At 56.3% G+C, this 26,659-nt stretch overlaps 2 protein-coding genes and 1 long non-coding RNA gene across 16 annotated transcripts in view; 2 read left to right on the forward strand and 1 right to left on the reverse strand.

Annotated features, from left to right (window-relative positions):
• The window catches only part of SLC25A25 (solute carrier family 25 member 25), a 32,976-nt gene extending 25,185 nt beyond the window's left edge, over positions 1–7,791 (forward strand). For 3 of the 11 annotated variants that reach the window (XM_033858687.2, XM_033858693.2, XM_033858691.2), the window contains exons 4-11: positions 677–712; positions 974–1,085; positions 2,291–2,449; positions 4,028–4,180; positions 4,529–4,636; positions 4,736–4,903; positions 5,457–5,607; positions 5,719–7,791. In XM_033858687.2, the coding sequence (XP_033714578.1) occupies positions 677–712; positions 974–1,085; positions 2,291–2,449; positions 4,028–4,180; positions 4,529–4,636; positions 4,736–4,903; positions 5,457–5,607; positions 5,719–5,903 (1,072 nt within the window). In that variant the 3' untranslated portion in view covers positions 5,904–7,791. Of the gene's footprint in view, positions 1–676; positions 713–973; positions 1,086–2,290; positions 2,450–4,027; positions 4,181–4,507; positions 4,637–4,735; positions 4,904–5,456; positions 5,608–5,718 lie in introns of all 11 variants that reach the window. The other 8 variants (XM_033858689.2, XM_033858694.2, XM_033858692.2 and 5 more) reach the window with 5 other exon arrangements.
• A 132-nt stretch (positions 7,792–7,923) lies between these two features.
• PTGES2 (prostaglandin E synthase 2) lies at positions 7,924–21,969 on the reverse strand. Of its 4 annotated transcripts, none has more exons than XM_033858697.2 (7): positions 20,870–21,962; positions 19,487–19,684; positions 18,755–18,813; positions 18,234–18,383; positions 17,766–17,966; positions 17,311–17,428; positions 7,924–10,267 (listed from the first exon to the last, which is right to left on the reverse strand). In XM_033858697.2, exons 1-7 carry the CDS (start codon positions 21,137–21,139, stop codon positions 10,232–10,234), a joined length of 1,032 nt encoding a protein of 343 aa, XP_033714588.1. In that variant the 5' UTR covers positions 21,140–21,962; the 3' UTR covers positions 7,924–10,231. The 4 variants fall into 4 exon arrangements, with proteins under 4 accessions (XP_033714588.1, XP_073662763.1, XP_033714587.1 ...); XM_073806662.1 differs by lacking the exon at positions 7,924–10,267 and adding an exon at positions 10,274–11,992; XM_033858696.2 differs by lacking the exon at positions 7,924–10,267 and adding an exon at positions 13,042–16,843 and having other exon boundaries at positions 20,870–21,965.
• Positions 21,970–21,998: 29 nt separating this feature from the next.
• On the forward strand, positions 21,999–25,951 carry LOC117312679 (uncharacterized). The gene is made up of 2 exons (XR_004527115.2): positions 21,999–22,294; positions 25,437–25,951. It is a non-coding gene; the product is annotated as an uncharacterized lncRNA (long non-coding RNA).
• Positions 25,952–26,659: the final 708 nt, after the last annotated feature.

Raw genomic sequence — 26,659 nt, forward strand, 5'->3', positions numbered from 1 at the left:
GCGTAGCCACCCCTGCGTTTGGTTGAACAAAAGTGTGACGAAAGAAGGTTTCTTGGACTCACTCCCTCGTGCCGTTCGCTGTATTGACCCTGTTTCTGTGAACTTTGGCTTCTGGTGGTTGGAAGGGATGAATAAGTAACCCCTCCCAGAGACCAGCTGCTCCCCGGGTTCCTGGTCAGCTCCGGTGGTGGAATCACAGATCACCTGGCAGAGTGCCTGAGCGCCAGCCACCCGCTGAGAGAGAAGACTAGTGGGGGATTTTAGTAGGTGAAAGGCCAGCGAGGAACACCCTTCTCTGCCCGGTCGTTCAGGGGCAGGGCTCACGTGGCCGCCCTCCACTGTGGGGAACTTCCTCTTAACACAGCGCTCAGGTGTGCTGCCCCGAAAGGCATCCCGCAGGCCAGGGGTGGTCCTGGGGACTGGCATCATTGCTGTGCTGGGAACTCGCACAGAACAGCCCCAGAGCCACTTCCTGTCCTCCGGAGCCTCCCCAAGTCCCAGGGGCCCGAAGCCGGCTGGCCAGGGACGGCAGCCTCTGGCCCTTGCTCCCCTCCGCGTGGAGGGCGCGTCCTCGTGCTGTGCCGCGGCATGTGCTTGCGTCACTAACCTCCGCTCAGAGCACTTATTTGTGTTGTTTCTCCTCTCTCCTCTGCATCTTCCTTTGTCTGTCTGTCAGAATACGAACGGGCCACTTCTGGGGCCCTGTCACCTAGTAAGTATCCGTGTCACTCTCGGGACCGCCTCCCTCCTTGACCTCTGTGCCCGATCGGAACGGGGTTCTCGTGGGCCGTCAGATCCCGTTTTTGTACCAGGTGGGATGTGGAGCCACCTGGCCTTTTCTCCTCCGGGGCAGAGGCGCCTTCTGTGGTTTCCTGGTGGCCACGCGCCTGCCCCCGGCTCCCCTGGAGGTGGGAAGCGCGGCTGACAGATGGGGCCTGTTGACAGTTGGGCGACCCACATATCTGTCTTGCAGCATGGACAAGAATGGCACAATGACCATCGACTGGAACGAGTGGCGAGACTATCACCTCCTGCATCCCGTGGAGAACATCCCTGAGATCATCCTGTACTGGAAGCACTCTACGGTGAGCCCCGCACTCCCGGGGCCGGAAGGGGGTTTCTCCCTCGTCCGTTCATAGGGTCCCCTTCGCCCAGCATCAGCCCCCATCCTGGTGGGGGTTCCCAGCCCACCTCCCCTTCAGTGGTGGGGCTGTCTGCTTCTCTGCCAGCCTTCCACATGCTCCCTCCATCTCCCTCATGCCGGCCAACCTGAACGGCCTGCCCATGCCCCAAACACGGGGCTCCCTCTGCTAGAAACAATGCCCTCCTGTCCCCACGTGCTGCCTGTTCTTCAGGGTCCACTGTAAGCACCCTCTCCCTGAGCCTCCTTGTTCTTCCAAAGCCTCCTGAGGGCTGCTCTGCAGAGATCCAGTAGCAGAGCTGTTCAGTTTCTCCCCCCGGCCACCCCATGTTTTGTGTCATTTCTCTCTATGGCAAAAGAATACCTCCCCACTGCTTTCACCCCCGGTCAGAAACACACAGAGCTCTGCACCCTCACTGGTAGTGGCCCCATTGACCCCTCGCCCACGAGCCCCCTTCACGCATGAGCGTCCCTTTCTGCTGGTCCTTGCTGAGTATCCCCTGGTGGCAGTCTTATCCATCCTGGACCGTCGACTCCAGAAGAGGAGGCCACAGGTCCTCCTCTGTCTCCCGAGGTGCCCTCAGGGGATGCCTGGCATCTTCGTTGGCTGAAATTAGGTGAACGCTCTGCGGGTAGGAGCCGCGGCCCCGTGGGTCTGGCCTGCAGCCCCAAGGTTGGAGCAGAGCTGGCTCTGCCTGCCGAGCCGGGAGGCCGCCTGGGAGAGAGGGCATTGCACAGGCAGCACAACCTCTCGTGTTTGCAGAAGTCTTGCATAATGTTCTGCCAACGTGATCCGGTTACACATCAGGTTTCAGAAGAATTTTTATCCCTGACTTGATCCTTCCAGTACAGCCAACCTGGTGATCCTCAGCTGCAGTGCCTTTGTCAGCTGTTCTTGCAGGAGCCCCTGGCAGTGTCCCGAAGGGCTGTCCGCATGGTTTTCTACCTGCGTTCTTCCAGCTGTGCTCTCAGTTCTAACCTGGGCCTCTCCAAGGCCACAGACAGCTCAGAGCTTTGCTGCCTCCACATAGCGAAGGGGTAGGGGGTCCATTCTAGGCGGCAGAAGGCTGTGGACCTAGCTGTCTGCCGGCAGTTCTGCCACAAGCGTCGGGAGCCTGCTAGATTTATCGTTGTTGGTCTTCCTCACAGATCTTTGATGTGGGTGAGAATCTGACGGTCCCCGATGAGTTCACGGTGGAGGAGAGGCAGACGGGGATGTGGTGGAGACACCTGGTGGCTGGCGGTGGGGCGGGGGCTGTATCGAGAACCTGCACGGCCCCCCTGGACAGACTCAAGGTGCTCATGCAGGTACGCAGGAAAACAGGCCCCAAGCCACCTGGTTTCCACCTTGGGTTTCTTTGGTGGGTTGGTTTCCCCTCCCTTATCTGGGGCCCTGCTTTGGGCCCATACTTTCCTAACCCAGTAAATCAGATTGGAATTATTGCTCAGACAAGGATGACATTAGATCCTGGCCTAGGTGGCCTGATCTAATTTTATCTGAGGCCCTTAAGCCAGGAGTCACATTACAGGGCCATACCAGAGGCAGATGACCCCAGTGAGAACTGGGGTGTGGCAGGAACCTGTTTCCTTAGGCGCATCTTACATAGGCCACCACGTGGGGGGTAGTGCGAACAGATCCTCACCTGGCCTGGACACCGTTCCCTTGGCTGGGCACCCAGCTCCACGTCCACAGGGCAGGTTCAGCTCATGCTGAACCCAGGTCGGGAGCAAGGTTGTGAAACCGAGCTGCCTGAGGACACACCAGTGGACTCCAGTGTCTTTTGGACAGTGGCCAGTCACCCCCTTGTCCCCTGACTTGCGTTCTGGCACTTTTCGTGGCAGGAACCCTGCTCAGAAAAGGTGTCATCCTTTCCTTACCCCCTCAGCGCCTCCTGGGCCTGCCTCGGTTTGAGGTCTATGGATGGAAGAATGAGAACTCCCTTCTGGTGCTGAATCAGGGAGGCGAGTGGTTCAGGGAGAGGAGCCCTGGGCCTGGGACCCGACCCGGGGTCCCACTGTCCCAGCTGGGTGACCTCAGGCGAGTCACTTCAGCCCCAGGACTTCTACTGCTCTGGAAACTAAGGGGTTCGAACAAATTGCCTCATCAGTGTGTTTTTCTTAGCCAAATCCCCAGGAATGCTGTAGAGATTAAAAGCTGTCCTTGGGTGAAATGACAAAATGCCAGGGAGGTGCTTTAAATTAATGGGGGTGGGGGAGGGGGAGCAGGGGGAGGGGTGGGGGGCATCAGTTGGCTGGTTTGATGATGGTTGAAGCTCATTATGGGTTCATGGAAGCTCATTATGTAATCCTCTATACTTTTATATATGTTTGAAAATTTTCCATAATAAAAAGCTCACTTTTTTTTTTTTTTAATTTATTTTTTGGCTGCGTTGGGTCTTCGTTGCTGGGCGCGGGCTTTCTCTAGTTGCAGTGAGCGGGGGCTACCCTTCGTTGCGGTGTGCGGGCTTCTCACTGCGGTGGCTTCTCTTGTTGCGGAGCCCGTGCTCTAGGCGTGCGGGCTTCAGTAGTTGTAGCACACAGGCTCAGTAGTTGTGGCTCACGGGCTTAGTTGCTCCGTGGCATGTGGGATCTTCCCGGACCAGGGCTGGAACCCATGGCCCCTGCCTTGGCCACCAGGGAAGTCCAAAAAGCTCAACTTTTTTTAAAGCAGTCCTTGTGGAGGTGTTTAGCATGGGGTTGGCGCCAGCAGGTGCACAGCAGAATCTAGTGGGACCTGGAGCAGCCACGTTAGGCTCTCAGGGTACCAAGCTGGCCTCAGAGTGCCACGAGGGCGGAGCCTGGCTGCCGTCGATCTTGGCTCTTTGTCAGGCAGCAGTGGCCCTGCGGCCGCTGAGCTCCTTCTGACCGCTTGTCCTCCCCCCCCAGGTCCACGCCTCCCGCAGCAACAACATGTGCATCGTGGGTGGCTTCACCCAGATGATTCGAGAAGGAGGGGCCAAATCACTCTGGCGCGGCAATGGCATCAACGTCCTCAAAATTGCCCCCGAGTCGGCCATCAAGTTCATGGCCTATGAACAGGTGAGGACCCAGCTCTCCAGGGAGAGTCGCCCATCAGCAGCTGCTTCCTGAGCTTCCCCTGGAATGAGGTCCCTGCCCTGGACCTGCCCTGGTTCCCTGGAACCTGGAACCAGTCCTTGTACCTGAGGGACAGCAGGGCTAGGTGGGGGGTGGGAAGGCCTGAGCCTGACCCCAGCTGTGCCAGCAACCAGTTCCACTGGGGGCCAGTTCCTTCCATTTCTGGGCAGCATCAAAAGTGCCAGGGACACCAGGTCTTGGCTAAAGCTGACAGGCCCCGGGAGGAAGGGCGGGGCAGGAGCAGGTATGCTGGTCTCTGGGGGGTATCAGTCTGTTTGCTCCCTGTTCCAGATCAAGCGTCTCGTTGGGAGTGACCAGGAGACTCTGAGGATTCACGAGAGGCTTGTGGCAGGGTCCTTGGCGGGGGCCATCGCCCAGAGCAGCATCTACCCGATGGAGGTGAGGGCCACGTCGGTCCTGGGGCGGGCAGTGTACGTGGAGGTGAGGGTGCAGAGTGGGCCGGGCTCACACTTCTGTCACTTCCGTTGGGCTCTGCAGGTCCTGAAGACCCGGATGGCCCTGCGCAAAACAGGCCAGTACTCGGGCATGCTGGACTGCGCCAGGAAGATCCTGGCCAGAGAGGGCATGGCCGCCTTCTACAAAGGCTATGTCCCCAACATGCTGGGGATCATCCCCTACGCTGGGATAGACCTGGCCGTCTACGAGGTGAGGCCCTAGAGGACTCAGGCCCCTTGAGCAGCAGGAGAGATTCAGAAACCCCCTCCTGGCCATGTGTCACCCCTCCACCCCCCTTTGTCTCCTTCCAGACTCACCTGTCCATTGCAGGGGTGTCCTGTCACACTGCCTGCCCCTGGCAGCCCCCAGGTTCTGTACCCCCAGGGGCTTGGCAGGCAGATCTACAGAGCACGATGCCCTGGGGGCTTCCTGGGCCCCCAGCAGACTCCGGAGCACAGGAGTCTGGCTCTTGGGGGAGGGAAGGGAGGGGCTGCCCCTGCGGCATCCCCATCCTATCCAGAAATCCCCAGTGACAGCAGAAACAAAGGTCAGGCAGGCCGGGAGCCCAGCCAGCCCCAGGCTGGCCCAGGCCAAGTGAATCAGTTTACAGTGGCCTCGCGGATCCCATGTGATGGGGCAACGCCTCCTGTGTGGATCCGGTAACTGTCCCCTCAGCGCCCCAGTCTCTCACTGCCTCACAAGCCCTTTCTTCCTGGGGCCTGCAGGCCCTTTGGCTCATCCCCGCCCCCCTCTGCCCTTTCAGACACTTAAGAATGCCTGGCTGCAGCGCTATGCGGTGAACAGTGCAGACCCCGGCGTGTTTGTGCTCCTGGCCTGTGGCACCATGTCCAGCACCTGTGGCCAGCTGGCCAGCTACCCACTGGCCCTGGTCAGGACCCGGATGCAGGCCCAAGGTAAGGCTGGTCTTAGGCCAGTCAGTCCCCAGGGGCCCGTCTCCCCGGGCAGGTTGGGACGTAGGGAGGGGCCGGCGAAAGGCCCCTGACGGGCGACCTCGCTCCCTGCAGCCTCCATTGAGGGCGCCCCGGAGGTGACCATGAGCAGCCTCTTCAGACAGATCCTGCGGACCGAGGGGGCCTTCGGCCTGTACCGGGGGCTGGCCCCCAACTTCATGAAGGTGATTCCGGCCGTGAGCATCAGCTACGTGGTGTACGAGAACCTGAAGATCACCCTGGGCGTGCAGTCGCGGTGACGGGAGGGAGGCCAGCCTGCCCGCGGACTCGCTGATCCTGGGCCTGCAGCCCCGGGATGTGTAGCCATCTCATTCTGTGAATGTGCCAACACTAAGCTGACTTAAGCCAAGCTGTGAAGACCCCGGGACGCACCTGCAGGGGTGGGGGCAGAGCCGGCAGGCCCGCTGGGTCTGTCCTGCTGACCCTGGCTGACCCTCGGGTCCATTCCAGGGAAGACCTGTGGGTGTTCCTCAGGGTCCAGGGCTCAGCAGGACACAGGCTCGCGTGCGTGGGGACAGGACATTTCCTGTGCTGCCTGCCGAGTAGCTGGGCTGGGAGGCTGGCTTCGTTCTTGCATCGCGTCCTCGCAGCCAGACCATTGGCGCGGGGCGCCTTCGGGCCTGCTGAGCGTCCTCCCCGGGCCCACCTTGCTTCCTTCCTTGCTGCTGTTTTAAATGGTAGGAGGAGGGCCCGCAGCCCACTCCCCCCCCGCCACGCTGCTCCTCTCCGCCCAGTCCGTGGGGAAGGGTGGTTCTACCTGACCTAAGGCCGACTTCCCAACCGGCAGCGCAGCCACTGGCAGGGAAGAGGGAGGAGTCTGGCTTCTGAGCTGCCCCGCAGACGGGCACCTGGATGCCCGTGTGCGTGACGAGGGCAAGGCTGCCTGGCGTCCTGGCGCATGGCTTCATGGGTCCTGGGACCCAGAGGGCCTCTGCTCCCTGCTGCTGGGGGGCTCGTGGGGCTCCGAGCGGGCCCCGGCCCCTGGCAGGACTGGCACCAGCTCAGAACTAACTCCCTCTCCCTTCCCGCCGGCATGAGGGCAGTGGGCATTGTGTTGAAGCAGGAAGGGCAGTTTCTGCCCTGAGTCTGCACGCCCTGGTGAGAGAAGGAAAAGGTGATCAAGGCCTTAATTATGTATTGTTGGAAAAAGGGTTTTGTTCAGAAAGACAAGCCGGACAAATGTACAAGTTCTGCTCTTCCAGGGAGAAGACAAAGAGAGCCAGCAGTGGCTCGGCCGACCGCGTTAAAGTCTGTTTCTGACGCCCCGGGGATTCGTGTCCAATCCCAACTGGGGCAAAGTGGGACCAGCCTCACATTCCACTGACGCAACGTATCACACTGCTGGGAGCCTATTTATTTTGTATTTATTTGAACAGAGTTATGTCCTAACTATTTTTATAGATGTGTTTAATTAATAGCCTGTCATTTTCAAGTTCATTTTTTATTCATATTTATGTTCCTGGTTGACTGCACCTTCCCAACACCTGTGAGGTGGGGTGGGAAGAGGAAGGAGGGGGCCGTGGCAGTGACCCTTCTCGCTGCTGCACCATGTCTGTCCAAAGAAATTTCTTTCGGAACTGGCGACAGAAGAAAGGCAAGAAGGCAGAAGGGCCCTGATCACGGAGAGACGGTCCTTCGGCGGGTCAGGGCAGGGCCAGCACCTAGGAAGCCTTAGGATCTGAGGGTTTGATCAGGGGCCAGGAAGAGGGGGGGAATCTCAACCCTGTTCAGGATGGAAGTCCAAATCATTTCTTAGACTGGGAGGGATTTCTTTATTCACCCTTTTTGAAAGACAAGGCAGTGAGGTGCCTATCACTGTGAGTTTGGGGTGGGGGCCAGAGGAGAGGGCGGCCGGCTCCCCCCCCGTACCTGTGAAGCGGGCCCCCTCTGTCCTGGGCCCCCCGCTACCCCTGCTCAGTAATGCTGGTCAGCGTGCAACTGCACAGCCACACTTCCATTCACCAGAACGGCCTGATGAGGACAATTTAAATAGGATGCAAAGATCAATGCAAGATTTATTGTTATATATAAATAGAGTTATAACTGGAATTGGTGACAAAGCAAATTAAGAAAGAATTGGAAGTTGTCATTTAAAACAGCCTTCTAATAAAGTTGTTTCAGAGCTGATGATGGAGCCGTGGTTTTCCTGACCTGGGCTTGGGCGGCATGGGGCTGTTTACATGTTAGAATACAAATCCCTTTTTCTCATGAGAGAACATGAGAAAGCTACCCCTCAGAGTAGCTACCCGCTCTGGGCTTCTGGACGCACCCCCTCTTTAGAATGGATGGTCATTGTATTTGGGGTGCTCTGACAGGTCTCCAGTGCCCCAGGAGATAGTGAGTCTGGTCCTTCCTCAGCCCTCAGCTGATTCAGCCCATGTCGAGCCGAGCTGATCCCTTGTCTCCTGCTTGAAGCACCTCCAGACACCACTGTGCCTCTCTTCACTTCACTGGGTGCCCCTCCCCAGCCTCAGATTTGGTTCCTGCCCATCCTTCTGACGTAGAGATGCTGGAGGGCCCCCCTGGACATTCTTTATCCGCTTTCTGGGAACGGAATGTGTCTGCAGTTGTACCTCTAGCAGTGCCCAGTGCACAGAGTGCTCAATGAAATGTTCATTAAATAACTCGACACCCCCGTCCCCATCCCCCCACTGACAGCCCTTGGTGCCACTGGCTGGTGGGGCACTGTATGAAGCAGCCTGGGGAACGTGCCAGGGGGCTCTGGCATTCAGAGGCTGTAGGGAGACACAGAAGTGTGCCCTTGCGTGAAACGCATATACCACTTGTGCTGGGTTCAAGTGTCTCCCCAAAATTCTTGTCCACTGGGAAGCTCAGACGTTGCTTGATTTGGAAGTAGGGTTTTTGCAGATGTAATCAAGTCAAGATGGGGTCATCCTGGGTGAGGGTGGGCCCTAAGTCCAATGACTGGTGTCTTTATAAAAGAGGGAAATCTGGACAGGCAAGAGAGCGCCACGCAGGGAGAAGGCCACGTGAGGACAGAGGCAGAGGTTGGAGTGATGCATCGACATGTCAGAAAATGCCAAGGATTGGGACTTCCCTGGTGGTCCAGTGGTTAAGACTCCATGCTTCCACTGCAGGGGGTGCGGGTTCGAGCCCTGGTCAGGGAACTAAGACCCCGCAAGCCTCGGGTGCGGCCAAAAAAAATAGGATTGCAGGCGGCCACCTGAAGCGAGGGCAGAGGCAGGAACGATTTCTCCCTCAGACCCTCCAGAAGGAACCAACCCTGCTGGCACCTGGATTTCTGGCTTCTGGCCTCCTGAACTGTGAGAGAATTCATTTCTATTGTTTGCGGCCATCCAAGTTCATGGCAGCCACAGGAAACAAATATGCCACTTGCGTCAGCTTGTTACCAGGGTAACAGGCATAAACCATTTCCCAACCATTGGTTGGGTCTTGTCAAGTTGGTCGTCCCCGCCCCACCCCCGCCCGCCCCCGTCCAGGCTTCTCCTTGGGACAGTGGCCAGGTCCCAGGTTCCCAGGTCCTCAGTTCCTTCCAGCTGGGAGTGGGGCTTCTCCAGCACAGAAGTTAATTTTGGGAGGTGCTCTGAGGTGGGTGACACTTGATGTGTCACCAAGCCAACCTCCCTCCTTTGTTCCTTCATCCCTCCTTCCAGTCTTTAATTGAAGGTCACTTTCTTACAGAGGCTGTCGCTGGCCACCCTCCTTCCTATGGCAGCCCTGTTCCACGCCGTTTGTTCTTCTCCCTTGCACTTCTCCCCGCTAACTAGAGGGTGGGAGTACCGGCTGGCTTTCTCACTGCTGTTCCCAGTAGGTGCCCGGCACCCACTACAGGCTTAACGAATAGTTACTAATCGGATAAAACCCATCCAAACGTTCTATGGTGTGGGAAGCAGAACTATACCCCCTCCCAAAGACAGCCACGTCGTAACCCCCACCACCTGTGAATTAGGTGGCATGGCGAAGGCTAATTAAGGTCACAGATGGAATTAAGGTTGCTAATCGGCTGACCTTAAAATAGGGAGAGTAGCCTAGATTATCCAGGGGGATCCAATGGAGTCACAAGATCCTGCCACGTGAGAGACAGAGGCAGGGAGAGGCGGGGAGGCGGGCGAGGACTCAGCCCGAGGTCGCTGGCTTTGAAGATGGAGGAATGAGGCCCAAGTCAAGGAATGCTGCGGCTTCTAGAAACTGGAAAAGGCAAGGACCAAGTCCTGGAGAGCCTGCGGAAGGAACGCTCCCCTGCTGACAACCCTGATTTTAGCCCGGCGAGACGCATTTCAGACCTCTGTCCTACCTCCAGACGAGCCTGGGAGGGCTGCTGGAAAGTTGAAATGAGACAGGAAACGGAAATGGCCGGTCCTTAATAAAGAGTTTTATCTCGCAGCTCCCCTGCCCCATCCTGGATTCCAAACTCACAGAGTGATTTCCCCTAAATGCTTTTCATTCCAGTCCCCCCTCCCTCCTTCCCGGGGTGAGGAGGCCTGGGATTTCCGGCATGGGATGGGGGTGGGGGCAGCTCCCACCGTGGGATCTGGCCCATCCTCTTCGTGCTTCCTTTCTGAAGCCAGACCTTCTCATCTCTTAGTCACGGGAGCGCCATCGCTGAGCGCCAGCTGGGGCTCTGCAAACACAGGGCACAAGTGCTGCCGCCATGTCCCCATTTTACAGAGGCAGAAACTAAGACTCCAGGAGGGGAAGGGACTCGCCCAGGCCCTCGCCGTGAGCAGGTGACGCGGCCTCGAAGGCAGGTCAGAGGACCCCACTCCCACTGCATGCTTGGGGGGTGAAGACGCCATGGGGTCTGCTGGGGCCCCTGCCCCCAGAGCAGGCCTGGCGGCCTGGAACCACACCACGACCCACCTGCAGGGACCTTCACTGAGGGGCAGGTGCTCCTTGCCTCACCTCAGGTAGGTGACACCTGGCGTCTGGCTGCTCTCCTGGCCAGGAGGCCACAGAGAGCCGGAGAAAAGTGGGGCAGGCCCGTGCTTGAATCCTGGCACCTGGCGGCGTGATCCTGGGCAAATCTCATGCCTCTCTCAGCCTCAGTTTCCTCACGAGCAAGACGGGCACAATATTTGCCTTACAGCTCAGAGCTGGAAGGGACTCCTCCGGTTCATACAAAGGGCAAATGTTGGGAATTGCCTGGCGGTCCAGTGGTTAGGACTTCTCACTCTCAATGCTGAGGGCCCGGGTTCGATCCCTGTTCAGGGAACTAAGATCCCACAAGCCATAGCGTCCCCCCACCCCCCAGAAAAGGGCACATGTTGAGCCGGGATTCAAACCACTTTTGCTGACTCTGAAGCCCTGTTCTCAACCTCAGCTCTGGCCAGACTGTCCCCAGTCCGCATCTTGCTGGTCTGGGCAGGTTGGAATGTAGGGGAAGGGTGAGAAGAGGAACAGCCTGCCTGCCGGGCCCCTCTGCCCAGGCGTGGACCTTGGTCCCTGCCCTCCAGGGCCAAGAAGCAAGAGCAGACCAGCGAGTCCCAGTTATAGTGGCTGGAGAGGCTGGCCAGTGCTGGGTGGGAAGGCCAGCAGGAGGGGAGTGATGCAGGAGTGCAGGAAGGAAACAAGAAGGCCAGAGGCCCACCCCAGCCCCCAGGGGCCAGGCAACCTAGGCCTCTCCTGCTGTCAGCGTCCCATAACACAGAGGCTGGCGGGGGAGCGGCACAAAGGGACCAAACATTATCTCCCCACGGCAACTGTGAAAGCCCCATGAGCTGGCTCCACCCACACCTGCCAGGGTTGGGGGTCCCCTGCTGCACCAAAGAGCCCAACCCCTGCCCCTCATTTTAGGGAGGAGGAAACTGACACAGGGCAAGGGACTTGCCCCCAGGTCACCTGGCTCCCTGTAGCCGCTTCTCTTCCCTGACTACACTGGTCTGTACCATTTGTATTAGTGTCCTACGGCTGCTGCTACAAATCATCACAAACGTGGCATCTTAAAACAACACAAAAGCAGGACTTCCCTGGTAGTCCAGTGGTTAAGACTCCGTGCTTCCATTGCAGGGGACACAGGTTCGATCCCTGGTCAGGGAACTAAGATCCCGCATGCTGCGTGGCACAGCGAAACACACACACACACACACAGACACACACACACACATTTATTCTCTTACAGTTCTAGAGGCCAGAAATCCAAAATCAATCTCACCTGAGCCGAAATCAAGGTGTCCCACAGGGCTGGTTCCTTCCAGAAGCTCTCAAGGAGAATTCATTTCCTTGCCTCTTCTGGCTTCTGGAGGCTGGCTGCTTTCCTTGGCTCTCGACCTCTTCCTGGCGTCATTCCAACCTCTCACTTCTGTTCTCACGTCTCCTCTTCTTTAGTGAAACCTCCCTCAGCCTCCCTCTTATAAAGAGACTGTGATTACATTTAGGGCTCATCTGGATAATCCAGGAAAATCTCTCCATCTCAAAATCATTAATTTAATCACACCTACAGAGTGTCTTTACCACATAAGGTAACGTTCCCAGGTTCCAGGGATTAGGACCTGGATATATTTGGGGGCCATTATTCAGCCCACACCACACCATCCCCCCACTACCACGTCTGTTCCCCATTAGACACTTCTGCCCGTCCACATCCTTCCCATTGGACTGGTTAAAAAAATTAGGGAAGAGTCATCCAGTGGAGCATGGCATACTGTGGAACAGTCATTAGAAATGGTGAGGGAGAACAGTTACTGGTCTGGAATGTGATTCAGGAGCTACTGTGTGATCTGAATTTTTATTTCAAAAAATATGTATCTAGAGAGAGAGAGAAGTAATGTGACATTGTGATTAAGATCATCGACTCTGGAGCCAGGAGATCTGGGTTCAAATCCTGCCTGTGCCATTTACTGTGCGACACCAGGCAATTCATTTAACCTTTCTGATGCCTCAGCTTCCTCATCTGTAAAATGGGAATATTTGTACTTACCTCATAGGGATGTTGAAAGGATTAAATGAGGTAATATGTATAAAGTGCTTAAAGTGGTGCTTGCCACAAAATAGGCCCCATTTAACTGTTAGATATAAATATTGTACGTAAAATATAAATTATATATATAAATATAAAATATTTTATGTGTGTGTATGTATATATATATATATATATACATACACACTATATGCAGATACATAAAAAATAACTAGAAGGCTATTCTCCAAAAAAAAAACTTTTTTTTTTATTGGCTACGCCGCGCAGCTTGTGGGATCTTAGTTCCCCGACCAGGGATCGAACCTGTGCCCCCTGCATTGAGAGCACGGAGTCTTAACCACTGGACTGCCAGGGAAGTCTCAAAACTTTTTAAATTTTTGATATTTAAATTTTTAAATCTCAGTGACGGGTCTGTGAATAACTGGTATCTTTTTGCTTATCCACAAGCTCTATTTATGCACAATGAACAATTACTTGCATAATCAAAACGAAAATTTTAAATTTAATAATCTAACAAAAATAGTGAACCAGAATCCTAATCCTTAAAGCCCCTGCTGTGGCTTGCTCTCCTGAGGGAGCCCTCCCTGACTCCCAGGGAGGAGGGATCTCGCCATTCTCACGGCTCTCTTCCCTTCTTACTTCCTGGAGCACTTGGCCGTGAACTCCAGGAGCCCAGCAGGAAACAGCAGGGAGTGTGTTCTGAGAAGAGACAGCAGACCCCACCGGCTGCAGAAAAACACCCCTCACACATCAACAATGCACATCAACTTTGTGCAACCTTCCCATCCCTGATTTCAACAACCCCATGAAGGGTAACTGACCTCCGAGAGCTTGCCCACGGATGGGCAAGGATGGGGCTTGCCCAAGGTCACAGCAAACAATTGCAGAGTTCCCACTTCAGGCCTTCTGCTGCTACCAATGCCCACAGGCACAAGCCATAACCTAAGCATTACCAAGATGGGGCAAGGGTTCCTAGCTTGCGGCCTTTTCCCCTGAAAGGTGTGACTCTTCCTACCTACCCATCTTCAGCACTTTGCATGCTAAACCCATTTTACAGATGGGCAAATAGGGTCCCTGGAAAATGAAGATGGCCCAAAGGTGCGATCCCAGAATTGGCCACAAGGTGGCAGCACCAGGTCTTGTGGCCATCCCCTACAGGGCTTTTGCATCCTCTACCGCCCTCTGCTGGTTATGGGAAAAGGTAACTGAGGCAAGGTTGTCACCTCTGGGGGAAATACTCCGTGAGAGAAGCAGGACTCAGTGCCCCGTGGTGGCCTTGCATTGACTGGCCATTCTCCAGCCCGTCACAGGGAATGGGTCTAGTTAGCACAGTCCTTTTCATCAAGGTGACTTTTCATCAAGGTGACCATTTAGTGGAGGTGGGTGAGGAGGGTGTGAGCAGGCTCCTCTCTGCCTGCTGCAGCCCCAGGGATAAAGCCCCAGTCAGGAGTGAGGCCCCTATCCCCGGCATGGCTCTGCCATCAACCATATCCTCCTCTGAGAAATGCAAAAACAGAAGAAAACATCTCTGTGAAAACAAGGAGAGGGGTGGTGATGAGTAGCTGGGGTCTGGCCTGCCCCTGGCACCTCCTTCGCCAGACCAGGCCTCAAGAGGAAGACATGATCACTGGATTTAGCAGGGAGCAGAAAGGGCAGGAAGCACAGGGTGGGACTGTGGGACGTGAGACCCTCCCCAGGCCATGGTGCCATGGACTGAAGGTAGACGCCTCATCCCAAGCAGGTCACATCAAATGCTCCCTTTGGGGAATTTGGGATTGAGACAGAGAAAGGCGAGTCGGCCTCCTTGAGCAGCTGGAAAAGCACCAAGTAACCCTGGGGGGTAACAAGGAAAAGCCTGTCTGTGAAGAGCAGGCAAAGTGGGGAGGGGGGCAGGGATGCAGCCCCGAGGTGCTCCTGGCCTAGTGCCTGCCCCGCTGAGGGAGGCTCTGGGGTCCACAGGCCAACGCAGGTCCTTGGAGCAAAGGCGCCTTGGGACTTAAAGGCCGATCAATGAAGGGGGAACTGCATCCTGGACACAGCGGTGACTCGGGAGACCTCAACACCTGTGGGCCCCATGGAGGCAGCTTCCACGGCTCCTCAACCCACAGACTGGTGTGGCCTCAGGCCTCAGCTTCTCTCCTTCCTCCCAGAGGAAGGAGCACTCTGCAGCCACGAAGACCCAGCCAGTGTGACACGTTGACAAGGACAGATGCTCGCCATGGGAACAAAAACAAGCAGGTGGCAGACAGCCCTGCAGAAGCTGAGGCCACTGCTCCCAAAATGACACTGTCTGCCTCCAGAGTGCTTGTCGCTTCTACCTTATTTGAATGTTTGCTAATACAAAAACCATGAATTTTTTTTTTTTTTTTTTGGCCACGCCGTGCAACTTGTGAGATCTTAGTTCCCCGACCAGGAATCGAACCCGTGCCCCCTGCATTAGGAGCATGGAGTCTTAACCACTGGACTGCCAGGGAAGTCCCCAAAGACCATGAATTGTTTTTATGTTTTAAAAAAATTAACAGGGCTTCCCTGGTGGCACAGTGGTTAAGAATCCGCCTGCCAATGCAGGAGACACGGGTTTGAGCCCTGGTCTGGGAAGATCCCACATGCCACGGAACAACTAAGCCCGTGCACCACAACTACTGAGCCTGCACTCTACAGCCCGCGAGCCACAACTACTGAGCCTGTGTGCCACAACTACTGAACCCCGCGGGCCTAGAGTCCATGCTCTGCAACAAGAGAAGCCACCGCAATGAGAAGCCTGTGCATCACAACGAAGAGTGGTCCCCGCTCGCCGCAACTAGAGAAAAGCCCGTGCGCAGCAACGAAGACCCAACGCAGCCAAAAACAAATAGATAAAATAATTTTTTTTAAAAAAAATTAACAAAGAAAAAATTTAAACTCTTCTGAGAGGGTTGCCCAGTCACTGCACAGTAGGGAGGGCCCGGGAGGTAGAATTCAGCTCACTGGCTGCCTGTCGGGCCTCTGCAGGGCCACCTCAGCAGACCAGTGTGCCCCTCATCTGCTGAAACCAGGGGAACAGGGACCCCACAGCCCTGCCTCGTTCCCAGAACCGCTTCTCTCTATAGCCCCCTGTCCCAGCGTCCCCCCCCCAACCGTGAAATGCCAGGCCTGGGATTTGAAGCCCTGGGTGGCTCTGTGCTGCCAGAGGGGCCCCTGGAAGGCACTGTGTCCTCTGCACCCTCGTCTCCTGGTCTCCAGAGCAAGACTGGAACAACCCCGGCCCCTGCTGCACCAGGCACCCTTCTGCACACGTGACCTGTATCCTGTGATCAAGCCCTCACAACTTCCCCTTGAGGTGGGGACCACCATTGTGCCCATCTGACAGATGAGGAGACTCGGGCCGAGAGGGGTGCCCCTGCCCAGAGCCCCACGGTCAGTGGGGAGCAGAACTGGACCTGCACCCTGGGCCATCTCTGCATCTCCCTGCTGCACATCCCATGTCCGTGTCCCAGGGGTTATGGGACACAAAGCCCACTGAGCCTTTCACCCAGGCCTGCTGCACATCCCATGTCCGTGTCCCAGGGGTTATGGGACACAAAGCCCACTGAGCCTTTCACCCAGGCCTTAGTAAGCACTGGACAAACGGTATTTACTGGCTGCAGACCTCCACTATGGTGCCCGCCACGCGGGGAGCAGCAAACCTTTTCTTTATTGTGAACATGACACACAGTCCTGGGGACACCTGGGAAGAGCAGGAACCAGGGGGAGCCAGGGATGGGGCCTCCCCAAACCAGACGGTTCCTACTTCCCTTGCCCAGGGCAGGAGCCCAACCTGATTCCCACCCACGGGGTGTAAACAAGGCAGCCTTGAGAGCCCCAGAGAAGGCTAAAGAGCAGGGAGGCCCAGGAGGGGGTCCAGCTGGTGAGGGAGGTAGCCTTCCATGCCCCGGGGGGCGGGGGTACATTTGTGAATGGAAACTGAGCCTGGGCTTTGTCCCCCAGCGCCCCAGGGCTCCAGCAGACGTCCAGTGTTAGAAGCGAGGGGGCAGTTAGGGTGGGTGGGCAAGAGGTCGAATGATCCTGTCCCCTGCTGCACTGTATCACAGCATCAGCAGGTGCTGGCCCAGCGGCCCTGGTCCCCCACAGCCGGTGTCTTCCACTGTTCCCTCCCTCCTCCCGGCAGGGATGCTCAGTTCACTGGGGGGCCTCAGCGATGGCCTTCTCCACCCGCAGGTACCAGGGCTGGATGTGAGTGTGACGCATCAGGTCGTCGAAGGCCTCCAGACCCTCCATCACACGCAGCACACCGTACACTGCCTGGGGGAGGGGGGGCGGGTACAGAGGGGGTGTCCATGCCTGCCCCGCCCTCTGCCCGGTGTGTGCCCTGGGCCCATCACCTCCCTGTTCAGGGAGCCCCGTGACCCACTGACGGGCCAATTTTGCACGCAGGACTTTGAATGAAGCGTGTGGGTTGGCTGTAGGATTCGGGAAGAGCGGACCCCACCACTCGCTCCAAGACCAGAGCTTTGCAATCAACATATTCTACCCTGGCTGTAGGACTGCTTCAAGGATTGGCATTGAAGTCAGGCCAACAAGACACTGTCCCAGGAATCTTGCTGGGCAGAAGCCTGGAGCACTGGTTTTCCTTAAGCCCTTGACAACCAGTGGAGGCAGATGCCTCTGGGATGGAGGAGCTGTGAGACGTAGGTATTGCCTGCCTGGGCCTCCCCCACCCCAAGGACAGACCCTTTGGTCTGTGCACCCTCTGACACCACCACACTCACCAGATCAGCCAGGTTCGGCCTCTGGCCCCCCATGAAGGGCCGGTCTTTGCCCACAGCTGCCACCCACTTGTTGGCAGCCTCGTAGAGATCCTCACGCACGTCGTCCTGGAGGCGGTGCCTGGGTAGGAATGGGGGAAGTCCATCAGGGGAACTCCGAAACCTGGCCCAGGTGGGGGGAGCGAGAAGGCCCGGGGGCCAAGGCTACTTTGGCGGGTGGAGCAGGACAAGAGACCCAACCATGGAGAGGAAAACAGAGGAAGGTACAAGGCAGAGACCCAGCTCTGGACTCCCAGGCCAGCCCTGCTTGCCCTGGGCTGGAGGAGGCAATCAGGGGTTCTGGGTTTGAGTCTCAGCTTGGCTAACGCTGGGGACTTGGGGAGGGCAGGCCCCCAGGTGCACGCGCGCATGAGCGCACGCCCACACACGAGCGCACACACACACGTGTGCACCGTCACCTGCTCTTGAGCCGCTTGCTGATGAAGTACATGGCAGCTGCGCCCATGTACTTGGCCATGGCGCCCTCCACGGTCCCGAAATTGCCCTCCTTGACAATGTAGTCAAAGGAGGCCAAGGCTTCGGTCGGCGTGCGGTACACATTGGGGGAGATGAGGTGCACCAGCCAGTCGTCTGCCCACTGCCGCCACTTCATCTCCTCCCTGCGGGCAAGGGGGGACAGAAGGTGGGCCAGGTGGGCTCCCTGAGCCAGGGCCTGGGAGCTGAGGGAGCAGACGCACTATCTCGACAGCCCAGTGTACGGACGGAAGCAGGAGGTCCTCAGGAGAGTCAGTCACGCCCGTGGCTCAGCCCCAGCCCTCGTGGTCTCCCATGCTGCTCCTGGCTCACAGCATCTCGCGCAGCCTGGTCCCCTCTGGGGAAGACCAGCCCCTCCCCACATCCCCAGGGCCGGCCCCGGCCCCACTCACGTCCTGGCCTCCTTCCCACCATACATCCGCTGGGCCTCCTTTTCATCCAGCATGAGCCAGTACTTGTTGCAGAATTCGGTCACCTCCTTGCCCTGGTCGTTCACAGCCTTCATGGGTGGGTAGTAGGTGATGATGTCTTCGAGGGGCTGCCTTTGGGAGATATCCAGAGCCTCACCCTGACTCCCTCTTCCTCCAGGAGACTCAGCCCTCACCTCCTCGGGATGAATATCTACCCCAGCCTGATCCAGCCCCAGGACTGACCCACAAAAGCTTTCCCACCCTCCTGTGGGTGACACAGGAGGTCCTGCAGCAAGAGGGACTTGGGGCAGATACCAGAAGCACTTCCCCAACAGAGGGAGATGCACAGAAGAAGGGGGAGTCTCAGAGTGATGCCCGTGGCCCATCCTAGAAATCTAAGCAGCAGCTCCACCCCACTCCCATGCAGGAACCTAGGGGAGGCCTCCCTGAGATAGGAGACAGGATGAGATGCAGCGCCAGCCTGGGCCTCAGGGGCTCCTTACCCCGACACCAGGTAGGTCTTGAGGGCACTGATGATGACAGAGGAGTCGTTCAGTTGTTGCTGGAGAAGAGGATGGTTTAGATCAAGACTGTGGGGGGCGGGGGGTACTGGCTGACTGGCCACTGGCAGGATCACCAGGGGCTCTTAATCCTGACACCCAAGCACTCTGCAGAAGCTGGTCGGGTGGAACCTGGGCATTGTTTGTCTGTCCCTGGAGGTTCACCCCTAAAATCGATGCCCACTGAGCTTTCCCTTCCCCCAGGACCCACTCCCCGCCCTCAGGGAAGCCTGTCCCGAGTCAGGGAGACCCAAATGTGGCTAATGGGGAGGAGAATGTGGGGAGGACCCAGGATCTGAGCCCCGCCCACTCACCCGCTTGGCCTCCTGGGCACTGAGGGGCCGGGAAGACTCAGAAGCTACGTACTAGGAGCCAAGCCCTACACCCTGGAGAGTATGGTTCTCCGTTGATTAACGAAGCAAACCCAGAGGGGCTAAGTGACTAGCCCCAAGTCACACAGCCAGTGAGTGACAGAGCTCCACCTTGAACCCAGTCCACCCTGACCTCAGAAGCCACGTTGTTAAGCTCTGTGGTCCTCTGTCTCCCTTAGACTCACGGGTTCATAAGCCCCAGCTGAGGCCCGGAGAGCCCAAGTTCCTTCCAGGGCTGCAGGGCAGGGCCCAGCTCAGGACAAGCCTGGACAACGGGGCAGGGAGGGAGCTCCCCAAGGCTCACCAAGCTGTCTCCTTCCTGGGCCAACAGGATGGGCACCTTCCTGTAGGAGGAGAACTTGATCTCGGCCCTGCGCACAGGGTTCACCTCCACCACCTGGTAGGGCAGGGCGTGGAAGTCGAGGAAGGCGCGGACCTTGCTGCAGAAGGGACACGTTTTGTACTGGTACAGAGTCAGCTGCAGGCGGCTGGACAGGGAGAGCTGGATGAGGAGCAGAGGAGGGCGCTTCTGAGGCCCGGTGCCCAGGCCCCGCCCCCAGGTCCAGGCCCCACCCCCAAGCAAAAGTTTCCCAAGAGAGTTTTCTAGGATGACCTGAGAACTTCAGGAGAAATGCGGGATGGGTGACAGGGAGAAAGGGAGGTGAAGGGAGGTGGGCAGCAGGCTCCTGCAGTGGACAGCCAAGCGCCCATCCAGTGGGCTCCCCAGGTAGAAAGTCTGTTCTGTGTAGGAGGAATCTTCTCATCTCTGTCCAACGCTAGACAGACATCTCTCCTCTCCTTCCTGTCCCAAGGGAACTTCAGACACCGCCAGGTGTGCCCCCCCAGATGCAACTGTTTCAACTTGGGAGTGCCCACCCCGACCCCTTCAAGGGGTGTGGAGGCAGAGCCCAGCGTTTCCGAGCGGGGTCTACCTCAAATCTACAAGAGGGGAGCGTTATATCTGGGCCACTGGCCTGCATAGAGCAGGAGAGCCTCACGAGAGCTCGCAGCATATTCATGTTTGAAAGCCACAGCTGCAGTACCGCTCCCCCATTGTTCAGAGATGAGAGACTGAGGCTGGGCCATGGAGGTGGGCAGGCAGGCAGACACGGAATTCCACTCCCCATCTACCGTTCCTGTTCCCATGGGTTCAGGAAAGGGGCGCCTGTGGGGGGGTGTGTGTGGGGGGGTGCTGGTGCTGTGTACAAAGCATCGCAAGGGCAGCTGGGCCACCACCCGGCTTGGGGGACATACCCTTGTTCCTCCGTGTCTCAGGGCCTGGAGTCTAAGGGTCATCAGTTCCGTAAAAATACTAATAACAGTACTAATAAATACACAACCTCGGGATTTGGAGACAGTGGCAGGGACACGATAAAATGTTTGTAAAGCCATCCACTGTACAAGAGGCTTTCCCTTTTCAGTGATCTCCAAATCTTTCCATCAAAAAGTCTTAAAACACGTTAGAAAAACGACTTTGAAACAACGAGAATTCTAGTCAGCAGGCATCAGTAGCGCCCCATTTCACAGATGAGGACGCTGAGGGCTCGAGGGCTTAAAACCAAGTCACTGGTCCAAGGTTAAGAGCGGACGGAGGAGGCGATTCCTGACACCGCCGGTTCCCAGAAGTCCCGAAGTTCGGCGCTGACCCGAACGCCCCTACCCAAGGCTTGGTCCGACCCGGGCTTACCTGCGCGGCTGAGAGGTCGGCACGGAGGTTCTGGGCGCGCAGGTGCCACCGTGCAGTGTGGTACAGCCCCAGGGCTCCTCCCAGGGCCAGCGCCGCCGCCCCCAGGAGCCGTGCGCCCCCCTTGCGGGTGGTGGCGGCGGGGCCCGGGCCTCCCGCCGCCCCGGTTAAGCCGGCCCGGCTCTGCGTGGGAAGTCCCAGCGCGGGACGACCGCCCAGCCTCCAGGTCAGAGCGAGCCCGCCGGGCCACAGCGCCCGCACAGCGTGGGCCATGTTTGCTCCGCCGGCGCAGCGGGAGGGCGCGAGAAACAAAGATGGTCCGGGCTCAGGCTCCTCTTAAAGGAGCAGGTCTCCGGCGCCCTGCAGGTTGCCGGAGTGACAGTGATGCCGAGTGGGGAGGGCCAGCTCTCGTGGGACTGGGCGTGAGTCCTCGGAGCCCAGTTCCACACATCCGTCAGAGCCGAAGAAACACACCTAGGGATGTCTGCTAAATGCCCCGGCTTCTAAAGTGTAGATGTAACTGGTCTCGGTGGTGACCCGGAGACGAACGCAGGAACTCGGCCACGTAGCTCGCCATGTGGCCGTCAGCGTCATCCGTAATACGCACCCAATCGAAAGAGAGTGAACCCTTCAGACTATCAGGGAAAGCGTCACGGCGTCGGGTCCAGGAGAGTCGCAGAAACCGCCCAGCCCGACCCACAATGGGTGGGAATCCTCGAATCGGGCTTTTTCTGCCCTCCCGCACCGCTGCACCGTTTCTTCTGTGGCCCGAACCATAAAATTTTCCATACACACAGGGGGCCTTAGAAACCACGTGTCTCGTATTTATTTCGCCCACCCGAAGGCGCCGAGTCGCCGACCCGCAGGTGCCCAGCGGCAGGATAGGGCGGAGTGGGGATTCCAAGCCCTCCCGCCCCTCTGTCGGGCTCCTTGGCCCAAACTGAGGGCCCGAGGCTCAACTACCTAGGCTTCTCGGCGGGCAGCCCCGGGATGGCCCCTCCCGGCGGCCGGGAGATGGGTGGGGCTCGAGGAGTGGATGGGGATCTGAAGGCTGGACAGATTGTGGGCGGGGCGATGCGGAGTCCGAAGGCCAGGCGGGCACAAAGCTTCGCTCCCGGGGTGAGTCGCAAGAGCTGGGCTGCGACAGGGACCAGGCTCTGAGTGGGGCGGGACGTGGGGCGGAGTCTCACAGCGGGTGGGGGCGGGGCCCGGGCGCGTTCAGTTGTGGCATTCAGCCCAGCTGGTCCCGAGTTCCACCCATCACCTCCACCTTCCGCCCTGTGCCGGCTTTCTGTGCTACAATCGCTGTGTCCCGTCTTCGCGCTGCCCTTGCGGCGCCCGAGCCCACAATGTCGGGCCCCAACGGGGACCTGGGCATGCCGGTGGAGGCGGGCCCGGAAGGCGAGGACGACGGCTTCGAGGAAGCAGGTGACCCAGGGGGGCTGCTGAAACGACTTTGCTTTCTCTGGGGTGCCCTCCTGGGAAGGGGAATCGGGGCCGGGATAGGGACCGGGAAGGAACCGCAGAGCCCTCCCATCCCCCCGCCCCAGGGTGGTTCCGGAGCAGCAAGCGCCCTCCGGGGGTTTGGGACGAGCACCTGCGAGCGAGTCCCTGGAAACCGCAGCCTTCGAGAACTGTGGGCGACAGGCCCCGTTTTACAGATGGGGAAACTGAGGCCGCTTCAGGTCACTCGCCCTTTGGGACTGGGATTTGCTCCAGACACTTCTTTCAGCCCATGTGGAGACGGAGACTCCTAAGGGGCCGGGGCCGGGAGTGGACCGTCTTGGCTTGGCAGGAGGGGCTATCTGGGTGGGCGTGCCGCCCTGCTGAGTCAGCAACCCCAGGCACCTTTGCTGGTGTGGCCTGGAGCCCTGGCGAATGTGACTTGCTTACAAAGCGGCCTGTTGCCTACACAGCACTGCAGGGGGTGGGGGTAGGGGGGAAGGAGAGAGAACCATTAGCTCCCTTCTCCCCTTCTGCAGCCTCAGTTTCCCCATCTGTAAAATAACAATAATGGTTAGTGTTTCCTGCAATGAGATCTGTCAGAATTAAATGGGGAAATGAATGGGGAGAGTCTGGAGGCTAGTGAGGCTGGGGTGTTTTAGAGACCCCTATTTTTTGCCTACCTGGCAGCTTGCTCCATCTTTGCCAAATACAGAAAGGAAACCCAATAACCCAATCCTCCACCAAAATACTTGGCAAATTCTCACTTTGTCTTCCTGGCCAAGATTGGGCAGGACGTAAGGGCAGGCCCACGTGTCTTGACCTGCCAGCCGATGCTCACTGCCCTGGGTCCCTATACGGCCTCTTCTTTAGTTCTTTCCAGGCAGGAACCTTCTGTCTGTGGCTGAGCTGGATGGATCCCTAGGCCCAAGTCTGAGCAAACCCTAGGGGTAGCTGTGCTGTTCCCTGTTGCTATGGGACATCTGGGGACAGGTGGCCAAGACCCAGGGTTCTCACACGGGAGAGAGGACAGAGCCTCTGTCCAGGCATAGCCCAGATCGTGCCAGCCCAGGAGCCCCATTCTAGGCTGTAGCTTCTGTGACCTCCCATTGGTATGTGACCCTACTAGCCAGTCTCTTGGGCACATGTCCCTCTGAGTCCGTGACCTCACCCTCCTTGTTTTCCTTCACCCTCTCTTATGCGGCCCTGCCTCTTTTTTTTTTTTAATAAATGTATTTATTTATTTATTTTTGCTGCATGTGGGTTTTCTCTAGTTGTGGCAAGCAGGGGTTACTCTTCCTTGTGGTGCACAGGCTACTCATTGCAGTGGCTTCTCTTGTTGCAGATCATGGGCTCTAGGTGCGCAGGCTTCAGTAGTTGTGGCTCGCGGGCTTCAGTAGTTGTGGCTCGCAGGCTCTAGACCACAGGCTCAGTAGTTGTGGCACATGGGCTTAGTTGCTCCGCAGCACGTGGGATCTTCCCGGACCAGGGCTCGAACCCGTGTCCCCTGCATTGGCAGGCAGATTCTTAACCACTGCGCCACCAGGGAAGCCCCAGCCCTGCCTCTTAAGAACTGGGTTCTTCGGGGTTCATTCTTGGACCCACTAGGCCCCATACACGTGGCCTCGGCCACCTCTTCCCTACCCTGGTTTCTGTTACCATCTGTGTCGTGAATGCCCAGCCTATGGTTTCAGGTCAACCCTATCCTGGGTTTACAATTGCCTCTGGGTCAGCTGGGATGTCCCACAGGCACCCCACCCTCATCCTGGCATAATCACCCAATTGACTATCTTTCCCACCTAACCATTTTCACCTTTTCTGCTCCTGCCTCCGTCGTCAAGGGAGAACCCAAGAGTCCTGCCAACCGCTTCACCCTCCATGACTGCCCAGCCCCTGCTCTGCCACTCCTCCTGACCCCAGCACTCACCCCTCTAACACCCCAGTGGGTTCTACCCAAATGTCCCACTGCCCCTTCATCTCACCCAAAACCTACTGAAGAGATGAATCTCAAAATAATTGTGCTGAATGAAAGAGGCCAGGCAATAAAGCATATGTACTATTTGGTTCCACTTATATACAACTAGAAAATGCAAACTAATTTATGGTGAGAAAGCAGCCTGGGGGTTGCCTGGGAGTGGGGTAGGGGGTGTGTGATGACGAGGAGCAGGAGGGAAGGGGCATGAGGGGTTTTGGGGGTGATGAGTATGTTCACTGTCTTGATTGTGGTGGTGGTTCCATGGGTATTTATATATGTCATAACAAATTGCGCGAAAACTACAATGAAAGCGGTATGTCAAAAGGACTTCAGAGGGCTTCCCTGGTGGCATAGTGATTAAGAATCCGCCTGCCAATGCACAGGTTCGAGCCCTGGTCCGGGAAGATCCCACATGCCGCTGAGCAACTAAGCCCGTGCGCCACAACTACTGAGCCTGCGCTCTAGAGCCCGCGAGCCACAACTACTGTAGCCTGCGAGCCACAACTACTGAAGCCCGCGCACCTAGAGCCCGTTCTCTGCGACAAGAGAAGCCACCGCCATGAGAAGCCCATGCACTGCAAAGAAGAGTAGCCCCCCACTCACTGCAACTAGAGAAAGCCTGTGCACAGCAACAAAGACCCAATGTAGCCAAAAATAAAATAAATTAAAAATAAGTAAATGTATATATATAAAACAAAGGACTTCGGAGCTCCAATGGCCAAAGTTGGAACAATTTGATCAACAAAATAAAGTAGTATTGGATTATAACCCAACGTATACAATAAATATTCATGAGCCCATTCTGATATAAATAAATGATTGAATTAATAAGTAAAGGGGGGAGAAGATACAAATCTCTCGTAGAGAAGAATTCCAAATAATTTGTGTAGACATCCTGCCCTCAAGGAGGTGGAGCAAAACTCCACCCTCCTTAGGTGTGGGCTGTACAGAGTGACTTTCTTCCCAAGAGGACAGTGTGGGAAGGGGGAAGAAGGGTAACTGCAATGGAGAAACCTGACAGTCACCCCCCAGCCAGGTGACCAAGGTCAACATCAACATTGATCAGTCATGTTGACAGTATGTGCCCTCGATAGGATGTGATGCAAAAATGGCACTTGACCTCTGCACTCTTTCTCCCCCAAAACCCATAAGCCCAGTCTAACCATGAGGAAAACACCCGACAAATCCCGAGAGGGACGTTCTGCACAATACCTGAGCAGCGCTTCTCCAGACTGTCAAGGTCATCAGAACCAAGGAAAATCCGAGAAACTGTCAAAGCCGAAAGAAACCTAAAGAGACATGACAATGTATGTATATGTATAGCTGATTCACTTTGTTGTGAAGCAGAAACTAACACACCATTGTAAAACAGTTATACTCCAACAAAGATGTTAAAAAAAAAAAGAGAGACGTGACAACTAAATGTAATGTGGGATCTTGGAACAGGAAAAGGGGCCTTATGTACAAACCAAGGAAGTCTGAATAAAGCATGGACTTTGGTTAATAAAGTATCATTGGTGGGTTGTTAATTGTAACAAATGTATCAAACTAATATAAGATGTTAATAATACAGGAAACTGAGTGCAGGGTATATGGGAGCTCTTTTCACAATTTTTCTGTAACTAAAACTATTTTAAAATTAAAAGTTTATTTTTAAAAACTTGTCAGATTGTGTACTCTGAACATGCTTAGTTTATATTGCTCGTCTGGTATTTGTGGGAAGGTTTGTTAATGGTTGATTCGATTTCTGTCGTGGCTATAGGGCAGCTCAGATTGAATCCCTTTGGGTAAATTACAATTTACTGGGAAATTTCCCATTTCATTACCCGTAACATTTACCTATCCATTTAATGTCTATAGAATCTATAGTTATATCCTTCTTTTACTTCTGTTTATTTGTGCCTTATATCTTTCTGTTTTGAGAAATTTTTCTAAATTTCTATCTAAATTATAAGTCTTTTCCAAGAGTCAACTTTTGGCTTTGATATTCCTATTGTGTCTTTCTAGTTCATTAATTTCTTCTCTTAACTTCATTTTCTCCTTCCTTCTGTTTTCTTTGAATTTATTCTGTGGTTTCTTTTATACATTTTTATTTTGGACGCCTTGCTCATGACTCTGCAGGCTTTCTAGTTATTCTAAAACACACCCTCAAAGCCATGCGTGTCCCTTGTTTATTGTGAGCCCAGCAGGGCGTTAAGAGTCTATTTCACGCTAGATCTGGTTGTCTGGTGGAGGGAGGGCCCTTCAGAGTTTCTAGACTGCTGCTCACCAGGATTGCTTTTCACATGGGTCCTCCCCAAGGTGTACTCCCCAAGGTCCACTCAGGCCACAGGAAGACTGGGCACCCCTCCGTGCCTACCCTTCAGAGCAACAGC

The sequence above is a fragment of the Tursiops truncatus genome, chromosome 6 (assembly GCF_011762595.2).
Source record: "Tursiops truncatus isolate mTurTru1 chromosome 6, mTurTru1.mat.Y, whole genome shotgun sequence".
In the NCBI taxonomy this organism is placed as follows: Eukaryota; Metazoa; Chordata; class Mammalia; order Artiodactyla; family Delphinidae; genus Tursiops; species Tursiops truncatus.